The following is a 12113-nucleotide window of genomic DNA, read 5'->3' on the forward strand; positions in this document are numbered from 1 at the left end:
CTCTCAACCAGTACCTATATAAGTGTGGTGGAGGGGTTGATGATGCAAGTATCTGGAAGGCTTCTATCGATGAGATTCATGATAGATGGGCAGGGCTTTACTGTGGCTTCCACATGTGTGTCCAGTGAGGGCCAAGAGAGGTTCCTATGGTCCAACATTCATAAAGTACTAATCTCACAGGATGAAGAAATCCTGGTGGGGAGGGTGAACTTTAACATTGTGATGCACTGCAACTGGGACACATTGGGCAAAAGGTCAAGGCAGACCGGGATGATGTTCTCTGAAGGGAAGCAATGGCTGTGGGAGGTGAGCCTATTAGACATACAGTGTTGACACTAACTTCACGTTAATTTTATTAGACATTTTGCCAGACCATTGCCTCACTGTTTGCTAGACTTTTCATATCTTTTGCTGATTCTGGGGAAGTGGCTGGCTTCATACATGAGGCTCCTGTCTCAGTTATCCCTAAGGCCAGCAAGGACCTGCAGTCATGCTCTTTCCATAGGCCCATATCATTGCTCAACATGGTTGAGCTGTTCTCTCTGTGCCACAGTCTACCCCATCATATACAATCCACACTGAACTTGGAGTAGGTTTTATTTCAGACATGATAAAAATGGCCCCTCTACTAGCATGGCTGAAGATCTGGTTGAATCAGGAAATTCCCCTTAATCATATTATTTTGAAAGACTGCTTACAGCTAGATAGATCTAACAAAATTATGTGGCTAGCATACATTAAAGACAGTGTGCCAAATTAGGGAGACCAGAGCTTTTTTCATCCCCAGAGTCTATAACAACAAAGGACATCGCTCTGATTAAGGGTACACAGGGAGAAATGCTAAGTCTGGAGAGGGAACAAATGGAATTTAAAAAACCTATGGTGAGGGTGAACATCATTATGAGTACCCAAGAAGGCCCTGAATTGTATTTAACCATTGTGAATCGACCATATCACCGGTTCCTTCTAACTCGATTCCGCTTTAACTTGATCCACCTGAACCTTGGTCATTTTCCAACCTGGAGTACCCCTGAAAACGCAATGCTGTGTTCATGTGACAACTTCTCCACCCAGAACACAATGCACTTTCTGATGTTCTGTGGTCACTACACGGTTATAAGGGCGAAATATCTGATCCCTATTCTAAAGGAGGCTGGGTTTATTCAAGTAAAGCCAGCACTTTTGTTTCTACAATTACTGCAGACCCCTAGGATTATGTTCCATGTTGCCAGTTTCTTAGTGGGATCTGCTAGGATTAAGAATAGGAAGATGACCAATAACTCTCATATTGTTGCTTTATAGTGGATGAAATAGAGTACTATGTTTACATTACGGGAAGGTTTACTGACTGAGAATGAAATGCCGGAATCTATAACGTTTGTTACTTTGTATTCTTTTTAACTGACCTCTTTTTTAATGTATTTTTAATGTATTCCTAAAGGGTAATATTTTTTTTAAAACTTTTGTACATATTTCCTACTGTGTATATTAACCCCATGGCTGCTAGGCGTTTTCCCGTCCTGCGCTGGGTTTTATTGTTTTATATTGTTTTATGACGAGCTGGCCTTGTCATCCGCGCACGGCAGGTAAGCGCCATGACGAGGCCAGCTCGTCATTAGCCTTGAAGGGGTTAATTGTGATTTTAGCTTGTATATATATTATGTATTTTAGTATATGTAAATTTTTGTATAGTGCTATTGTTTTTTTATGATATTGATTTATCGAAATAAAGTATTTTGACTGACTGACTGCTCAACATGGACACTATAAACGGTTCATTGGCATTCTGGCACAGAGACTAAACTCACATATGCCCTCATTGATTGACCCTGACCAAGCAAGGTTTATACAATTACGGAGCTGCCTGAGAATACCCAGTGCCTATTACATGTCATGTATAACATGAAAAGAATCGGGAAATGTGCACTGCTTATGTGTGTCAACGATAAGAAAGCATCAGAGTTCATTTGCCCTTCTTGGAGGAGAAAATGTAAAACTCAGCTTTGGCCCTAAATTTAGAACAAGGGTATTTAACAACTATAAAGGACTATATGACAGGGTTAAAGTGAACAGGATCCTCTCAGCAGCATTTCAAATGCAGCTGGCCAAGAGGCAGGGTTGTTGCCCCCTTTCTTCATTACAGTTTGCACTGTACCTAGAATCCATGGTCTAGAGGGTGAGTACTAAACATGACATAGAAGGCGTGAATATACAATAGGATACATATAAGATATACATTTACGTACGTGAATTGTCATTTTGTCACTGACTGACCTGACCCACTCTGCCCCAACGGTGCTGGGCGAGTTGGCAGTTTGAAAGCGCTTCGGGCCTTTAAAAAAAATCATTTTTAGAAGACTCTGATCCTGAATATCAATAACCCTCCCCAACCAAAAGAATGAGATACTGGGTTGGTTTGCAGTCTAGTGGGCAACAGATAGTATTCAGGACCTAGACATCAAGATCACAGCCTCCCCTTGCACAACATCTTAAGTGAATTACAGAGACCTCCTCCGAATGGTTCAAAGAGATTCACAGTGCTGGCAATAGGTTGGACATGGTTGGACAGACTGGCAGCAATTAAAATGACTACCTAACTTAGAATTCCATTCGTGATGCAAGCTTTGCCTCGCCAACCCTCACTGGGACACGCTCAAAACAACCGAAAACGTTCAAGTCCTTCCGATGGGGGAAAGACACCCGTGTGGCTAGACTTACTGCCCATAACACACCCAGATAGACAGGGGTTTGGAGTACCAAATCTGACACAGTACTTCCTAGCTCAGATACATCCTAGAGTCGAAAGACCCAGAGTCTGAGAAATATTGGTGCTTTACTAACTAAACAAAAGCTGGCATTCACATGTGGAAGAATCCCTGGCTGCCCAAGAAAGTCAGGAACTTAATTTCATTTTGCATTTCACAGGCCACGTGGCTCAATGGCGTACGCACAATCAGCCATCCCTTGCTTTTCACCCAACAGCACTGGGCATTGTGGAGCTCATAGTTTCGCTTTTAACACTTTCAGTTTGGGTTGAAAACCCCAGATGGCAAAGTGATGATGGCAAAAATCCCAGAACTTGCTGAAGATGTTACACATGTCATGGAGCTATGTTTTAACATTTTACAAAGTCTACTAGTCCGTTTCAAACTGCTTGTTTTACATAGAAAACTCTGCTGCCATATTGTATGAGGGTTCATTCTTATTCACTGCATGCATTAGAACCAGCATTGGCAATGCAAATGGTTTCATCTTTTGTGTAGTAGAAGGTTTTATACTGAGGAGTTTCACAACACAACAGTACAACATGAACAGCTGCAGTGCAGCCTTCCCTAAAACAGAATAAGCAACGGCCAGCTGCCAGCAGCAGGAGGAGCATCACACGATCCTCTCACACATACACAGAATGTACGGACCTAATATATAAAGAGGGAATGAGGGGAGTTAAAGGACTGTAAACAGATATAAAAATACAAAACCCCTAGTATAGACATCCTACAACCTCTTATGGAATTACCAGACTTTCATATACTCCTAGATACTGGCTCCTCACCTATCCAGCGTGGTATGCTTCGTCAATGGGGTCCTCATTTATTTATTTTATTTATTTTGAATATTTATTAGCACTGGGAAGCATCGGATCCGTGTGTACTATTGTATAGTCTCCTACGTGTGGGTTCCCCAGTATAGCTCAGATTAGGGCTCTTCACATGTCAACATTTACATTCTCCCTATATTTAAATTGTCAGACCTTTATTTAAATTGTGTGGGTGAGCTACAAATGTTTTTTACTAGAAGTTTATACACGGGAGGATTAGGCATGTTCAGTTTATTCTTTGTTTTTTCATAAGATGGAGCAACAGCAATGGAGTCACCCCTTCTTCGTACAACAGGTACCCCTTGAGCGCAAACAGTATAAACGCCTCCCCTTCAGAGGACAGGTACATGGAAAGCAGCAGCAACACCAGGGTTTCCCATCACAGGACACGGACACATTATGCAGCAGCATTGCAAGAGAACAGACAGCATGGCAGTGGGAAAGCGCCCTTCACTCTTCCACAGGAGGCATAAAGTGCACAGAACAGATCCAGCAAGACAGACAAGTGCAAGCTTTCATCGCACACAGAACATTCACACTTAAGGCATGGTTGACATGTACTTTACAGACAGAGCCCTGGAGCAGGTGCTTAACTCACTGAGAGAATTGTATAGATAGGTGAGTGAGTGAATTTTTAGTCTTGGCACCATTCTCACATAAACGATATTCTCTGTCAGCAGGATATCCTGAAAGCCCTGCTGTTGTCACTCAGACTTTCAGGTTCTGTTGAGCTTTGATTTTTCCAGATAGTGAGAAGTAGCCATTACCTACTAGGTCATTGATATTTGGATCAGCGTAGCCACAAATTAAGTAGCAATGCTCTAGACAGACGCACAGGTGCCAGCCTCTTTGAAATGGTTTGGAAGGCACACGCTCCCCAGGCTCAGTGGACCCCAGCCCCGGTACTGCACCTGTTCAAAATGTTGAGGGCCGCCACTGATTGCAAACATTGTAAAAGCTCTTTAAAGAGTGGTAACTAACTTCTGTCCGAGCCTCTGAGTATGCAGACAACTGGAGAGAGAGAATGGGAAAAAGACACGTCTGGCTGTTTTTCTCTCTGTCCAGACCCCAACATATGGAATGAGAGCAAAGCATTGTAGCTGGTCTTCAGAGAGGTGCACACATCTCTCTCCCTCCAAAGAGATGTATGCAATCACACTAGTAACACATGAAAACAGCTCAAGCTCCTATGAAATGTGCTGGCCCCTCCCTCAGAAAATGTACCACAGACCCAGGACAGAAATTGATCAAAATGACCTTGGCGAGCTTACTCTTTTCCAAAATAGCATGATCGTTTCCAAGGCATCTTGACGTGGTTTACATTACATGAGAGGAACCCCTTTTTCTCTTCAGCCTGACTTATTTCAGTGTGCTTACACCGCCAAACTGCTTATTCATTTTACATTACCCATGTTATGCTGCTTAAGGTTAGACTCTTGATGCCTGCCTTTGACTTATATTACATGATAAAATATTTTAAGCAGAACTTATATGTCTGTCATTGTAATTAAACTAAATACCAACACTCATATCTGCATTGAGATGCTCCATTATTTATTGCACAGCTCTAATATATTTCAAATGCTCGATGCTCTCCAAACATCAAATGATCTGTAAACAAAGCAGAGCTCCTTAAAAGGGTGGACAAAAGCTATGCTGGTGGGTGGTCAGGCAAATGGATAGCTGAATTATTTAGGAAGATGGCTAAATGAATGGGTAGAGAGTGTGGGGTGAATGAAAGTGTAGATGGTGGATGGTTGCACAGTGTCCAGATGAAAATAGTTGTGGATAGACAGAGTGTGTAGATGAACATAAAAGGTGTAGATGGTTAAGTGGTGGATGGAATTGTGTGGTAACATGTCGATTATGGCGGATGTCAAATTGTGCAGATTTTAGCGCGTTTTTAATCTGTAATTACATCGAGTTACATATGAATGTTTGCTCAATACTGCTGAGAGTTATACAAATCAAATAACCTAAATCTACTTTGACTTGTACTAGCGTTGGCAGTCTGTTTACTTATGGTTATTTTATTGCATGACTTACACAGATGTGTCATTAAAATTGGCTTTTTATCGTGAGTTTTTGTCCTGAATTCTGACCCTTTGTTCTTCATTTTTACAGTCCCTGCCCAGAATGGACTTCTGTGGCAGGTGGTCACCCTAGCTTGACTTGTGATGGTAGAGCTAGGGTGGGGTCATGAAAACTGCTAAATCCTTGTTAAGGCACTTAGGGATTGCGCAACTGGTCATTGCATGCCTGCGGAAAAAGATAGAACCTCCCTCTGTGAATCAAAAGCTTTGGAAGCAATATTAAAGGGGAAAATAACAAAAGCGACACGATTTGGATACCATTACGAGATAACATGTCAAAAGGTTGCCCGTGCTTTGCATGGCTTCCCAGACTTGGCCTCTCACAAATGTGGAGATTGAATGATGTAATCATATTGATTTCTTCAATCGTGTGGATCAGACTACCGACATAAAATGGATTATCGGGAGAGTGGGCGCCCCAGGAGGAAGGAAAGGTCCGTTGTGTAAAATATGTATGGCAGGCTAACACTTAAAAGGCAAATATGGCTGGAGGGATCAATTATCTAATTTGTTCTTTGTTATTTTGAGATGCCTATTGTGAGGCACGGTGTCACACAGGTAAGCCACTATTTGATTTGTTATCTCTGTATATTTATTTTAAACTGTAATAGACATTTATAAAAAAATAACCATTAATAAACACAATCGTGAAAGTTTTAGGGCACTTTGAGAAAAATACCTGCAGAATGCTCAACCAATGGAGATTTAACCTGACTTCCATCTTATCCTTGTTGCAGCTGGCTTGCCTTAAAAGAAGGCAAATGGGCTGATTTCGCGCAAATTGATTTTCTTGCATATATAAAGCAGGGAAATACTGTCAGTGAGTAACTGTTTACCTGCTTTGACTGGATACATAGGAGTGCCTGCACGTCTTTTTAATTTCTATGTCCCAGATGTCCAACCAAATTCTTTCAGTGGCAACAGAACTCCTTGTGCTACTATATTATGCGAAAGAAGGGGATCCCCTAGTACACAACGAGGCCACCCAGAGGTCAGGTGACTGGAATAAATCATTTTCTTCTCCACTGATTTTGGGAAGGGGTAATTTATGATCAATCTGGCATAAACACAAACTAAGTTAACACAAGGAGATGATGGGCGGAGTGCTGAAACTTTTCAGACACTCGCCCTCAGTCACAGATGTGGGTTGAATCCTTCATCGTTCTTTAGCTCACTTCGCCACCCCAGTTCAGACCCAGCTATATGCAAATCAGTTTTGACCCTGTGCCTCATGGGAACAGTCCATCCTGAACTGCCAAGCCATGTCTTCCCTGGACCGGAAACAAGCATCCTGAGACCGGTTTCAGGGTAACACCCCTCATCAGCCAGGCTAGCTTGAATCCAGTGGCAAAGTGAGAAAACCGGTCCTAGGATGCTTGTTTTCAGTCCAGAGAGGACCTGGCATGGCAGTTTAGGCTGGACTGTTCCATTTGGGAGCAGGGTAAAGACTGATTTGCATATGGCTGGGTTCAAACTTGAATGGCATGGGGAGCAAAACAACTATGGATTTAGGCCCAGATCTCCGTACTGGGGTGAATGTATGACATTGTTCTGCATTCTGTCCATCAATTGTCCGTTTTGCATAAACACACAAACTCACATTCACTCTGTCTCCCCCTCTCAAATGCGTTTTATAGTGCATTCTAGCCAAGCCTTTGGTCCGAAAGCACTTTTAAAGTCCCACCTAAGTAATATTTTGGGAGATTGAAAATGAATACTGAAAAAAATGTGTCATTGCAGTGTCCTAATACATATGCTTCTTTAGCTGCGTGTGCATAACACGTTCGAGCGCGTGGCAGATGTTGCAATGCATCAGTCTTCCCAGTCCCACAGACCCCTCTGCAGGGATGTTGAGAACCCTGACAGCAGGCATGTCTCCACCCCGTGCCATTAATCATCTTTGCTCTTACCCTAGGGAGCGCTTTCTTCAAGGTTGAGAAGTAGCATCTCAGTGGCAGATTGCTGCAGGCCTCGGCACACAGGCCCGCCACAAAGAAGAGTGTGTGCTCTTCTGTCAGCCCTGTGACCCCGGCTGCCCTCCGGCCTGTCGGGCGCGCGGAGATTCTGCGTCAACACGTATGAACGTTCGCCCACCTCCAGGAACAGGCTGTTCCTCAAATCTCAGCCGCCATAGACCCAGTAATGAACAAATCAAACATTGCGTTCTGAGCCAATGTTTGTACGGCGAGCAGGTACTGTGCGTGAAGGTGTCTGGCCGAAAAAATATGCACAGATAGTACTCATGTTATTTCAGACTCTTAAAGGTCTGCTCCTCACGCCCCCCGTGTTCAAACTCCCGTTAATGGGTTACGTGACGTTCACGTGTTAAATGCTTTCGCATCTCCTCACTCTGGTACCAGAATCCTACGCGTGCCGCCTCGGCTTCCGTCCTGAACTTGGCTGAACTGGGGTCTGCCATTATGCAGAACGCCCTTGATGTGCCAGCACGGACACTAGCTGGCACCTCCACCCTCTACGACGTGGGCAGTCGTTACAACTGGGCCTGCTGCCAGGATTGCCTGCGATGGTTACAAGTGGCCTGGCCATGCTAGAGGAAATTGTGCCACGTGAGAAAAGTGATGTATGACTGAAAAAGTACGAGAAATCTCACGTAAAAAGGTATGCTGAGACGAAAACATGAACATTCGAACGTCTAGATGTCTTTATGAAACATGGGTACCTGTACAGGTAATTAACCCCTTGTGCCCATGATCTGCTAGTTAGTCTCCACCCAGTAGCACTACACAGGGCCAAGAAGTCTGGCTCCACACCGGATGTTTGGGATAATCACTGAATAAGTAAATGATTTCATGTTGCTTTCATTGATTGTGTGTACATTTTATTTTACGTGGATATCCGGAAAATCAGGCATTCTACAACCGGGGACCTCATGGCCTGCACCGGAAACTCCCGTTCTACACAAGTGAGAAGGTTGCCCAAAAGGTGGCCGCGGTTGGACCTGGGTGGCATTTTGTGAAGGACTTCAAATAATCACAGGGGCTTCTGATGGGGGACCTGCGGCAGGGAGGTGAGCGGAAAGTAGATCACCTGCTCTGTGTAGGTAACAAGGTCATAGGCCCGTTGAAGAAGTATGTAAAAGGAGAAATGCGGGTTATCGGGTAAACTGTGCAATCCTTCTCACATTGTGAACTCTGCTTACCCGATACTGGCTTGTCCAGAACTCCCTTGTCGTCGTCAGGCGCACAGCCTTGGAGAGGGACTGAGATAGGAGATTAGAGCATCTGCCTTAAAATAGAGAAAACCTATTGCTTTGTAGTCTGCATTTAGGATATATTTATTTTTCAGATCATTTTAGTGCCTCTCCTGCTGAGTCATAACTCCAAGCCAATAGATGGGCATATTAGCAGAAAAAGGGAGTTAAACAGTTTCACAGCAAAGCTTAAATAGCTACAGATACTCACCTGACCTAGAACAAAAAATATAATTTTTTTCTGATGAGTCCATTGGTTTTCTCTACATGGTGCACTAAAACCCTGCAAACAACCAAGTGCAAGTGTACAGTTAGCAGTTAAATGAAAGGTGAACTATACTAACTTTATCATAATATATTCAACAAAAAGAAAATACGGATATATACCTGTAAAATGAGAAAAACATAAATATCCATTGACCGAAATATAAAAAAAACTGGGAGCATCAATTAAATATATATTTTTTTTGTTTGATATTGGCGTTTCTAGTATTAGGTCCTCAGGAACTAAAAAAAAAAACCTTGATGGGCAAAGATTATCATGATGTGGAAAAAACATCTTGTAGCAACATTATGTGTTCATATTGTCTCCCTGCTGATGCATCTAATAATGTTTGTGAAATCCGTTTTCATTCAGTGCTGTTGGAAGAAGTGGGGCCTTCCCTGTGTTCTCTCATGCTGATGCCTCTCTTCTTTCTTTTTTAGTTGACTCCAGTGTGGAAACACTGGCACCAGTGTTTATGGCAAGCCACAGCGCCACAGATATTGCAAACCGAAACAGCCCTGTGACTCCCCCGAATACACTCAGCCTGCGTTCATCCCACAATGAACTGCTAAACACAGAAGTCAAGCACACAGAGACCAAGAGCATCACCCCTCCAAAATGCAGGAAAAAATATGCATTAACCAACATCCAGACTGCTATGGGACTGAATGACCCTGCAGCACAGCCCCTGTTGGCCAATGGCTCCTCCAACATAAAGTTAGTTAAGAATGGCGAGAATCAGCTCAGGAAGGCAGCCGAACTGGTCCAGCAGGACCCAAACAAAAACATCAGCTCCACCACTGCAGCCATCAACATTATCTCTGAGAAACTGGAAGGCAAGGAGCCCAACCCCCATGACTCTTCCAGCTGTGATATCTTGTTGCCCCAGCCCAGGAGAACCAAGAGCTTCCTAAACTACTATGCAGACCTGCAGACATCGACGAGGGACTTGGAACAGACTGTTCTCAATGGCGAGGCTGTGAGGGAAGAGAAGGCTGCTCTGGGGAGCAGCGAGCTTACTGCTGTGATTGCCAATGGCGATCATCACCCTCCAAAACACAATAAGCCGACTAGCCCGGACGATGGTCAGGTGGCCACTGTCTCTTCCAGTCCAGAAACTAAGAAGGATCACCCAAAAACTGGAGCAAAAACAGATTGTGCATTACATCGGATTCAGAGTTTGGCTCCCAGCGATGAAGATTCGAGTTGGACAACATTGTCGCAAGATAGTCCATCCCCCTGCACCCCCGATGAAACAGGTACCACAATAACACATCTGTAGTTAATTTGTTTAATGTGCGAATCATTCCACATCTTCAGGGAGTCCACTGTTAAGGCCTATACCGCGAGCTATGCTTGAAAAGCTTAAAGTAGCCTACGTTTGCACTATATTTGAAGATTATGATCAAGATGGAAACTGAGTAATTCATGTTTCGCATCTATTCAGACGTTGACATATCCTTAAATTTTAACTCTCAATTGTCTTGGCAGATGAATAGGAAAACACTGCTATAGAACATTTACATTTGTAGGTGTGCCTTGGAGTATGTGGTTGGTTTGAGTGTAAAGAATGTGTGCTTGTTGCAGATAATTCTCTACACCTAGCTGCTCTTACTGGTTGTGCACACAATTGTGCCTCTGTTTTTATTTTAAAATGAAAGTTAAAATGTTTGGCATATCTCAATTCCATTTTATATGCTCAAACACGGGATGGGCCAAAAATAGTTTTCGATAATAATCGTATCCGGGCTCACCCTACCATATGCTTGATGCATAACGTCGCTCTGGGGTGCGCCTGACTGAAGATCATATGCTTTAGCGAACCTTTGTAAAGACAAGAGGGACTGAGCGCAGGGGAGTCGACAAAATCTATGCGCATAAAAAGTTGAATACGTTTTGCGTAGGTTCTGCTCATGTCAACTACTGTCACTGGACCTGATGCAAGATCATGTGCTCTTTTAGTATGTGGCATTTATATAGCGCAAACCTAGCCAAAAGGCAGCGGAGGACTGTAAAGGGTCAAAGGCAAGGATACAGGTGCTTAAGAGGTCGCTGATGTATGGGCTGTTATTACATCATGATGTAGATTTCGGTGCATCTTCAACTGTTTCTAGAATTGGAGGAGGGTGTAAACACTTCCTTGTATGTTTGTGCTAACAAGATGCTTAATGGCAAGTGAAAGCCCTTAAGCAATGTTGCCCTCTTGGCTTTATTTTAACTAAATGATGCCTACAAGAAAGCTGGAAGTCTAAAACATGTGTCACCATGATATGACACACAATCATCCAGTACTACTCTAGCACCCTGATCACCATGGCACTCGAATCTCCTTCTCATACTGATACCAGTGCTTAGGCTTCCAACGAGGAGGAGAGAAAGATGGACAGGGAGACGTGAGCGACAATCTACAGTTGTCAGGGCCGACAAAAGAAGTGACCCGAAACACAAGTGACACTGACCGCAATAGCTGCTTCTTTTTCTTTGTAATTTTCAGAGTTTGAATATTAAGTTCTAAATCTAGCCAACTTCATGTAATCCAAAAAATCATTTAAAAATACATACATACGTGGAGTGGCTTTGGGCTAGTTCTCTTCATTCATTGTCCTGTTGAATTGTTATCCACATATTGCTTCCACTCACCTTAGCATACAGCATGGTTCAATGAGTCAGCCCACAGTGAAATCCACATTTTTCCTGATCAGATTAGTATGTCTGCCTAAAATGAAGTGCACTGCAGTACCACAGCAGGTAAAGCAATACTTTGCCAGTAGTTCAAGTTCAAAAGACCTTTATTCAAATTGCATAAAATTCATAAAAGCAACATACAATAAAACAGTCCCATAATCTCTTTTACAGTTCTATTTACAATAGTTAAAATTTGTTGCAGCTCTCATACATCAAATATAGGCGGGCTTTCCATCGTTTTACGTGCACGAGTTATCAATC

The 12113-nt window shown here is 43.1% G+C and overlaps 1 protein-coding gene across 11 annotated transcripts in view; it reads left to right on the plus strand.

Moving 5' to 3' along the window:
• APBB2 (amyloid beta precursor protein binding family B member 2) overlaps nucleotides 1-12113 on the plus strand; it is a 973994-nt gene that overhangs the window by 396365 nt on the left and 565516 nt on the right. For all 11 annotated transcript variants that reach the window (XM_086963922.1, XM_086963917.1, XM_086963923.1 and 8 more), the window contains one exon: nucleotides 9608-10426. In XM_086963922.1, coding sequence (XP_086820048.1) covers nucleotides 9608-10426 — 819 coding nt within the window. The remainder of the gene's footprint in view (nucleotides 1-9607; nucleotides 10427-12113) is intronic.

This window comes from Lissotriton vulgaris, chromosome 3_2 (genome assembly GCF_964263255.1).
Source record: "Lissotriton vulgaris chromosome 3_2, aLisVul1.2, whole genome shotgun sequence".
Taxonomy (NCBI): domain Eukaryota; kingdom Metazoa; phylum Chordata; class Amphibia; order Caudata; family Salamandridae; genus Lissotriton; species Lissotriton vulgaris.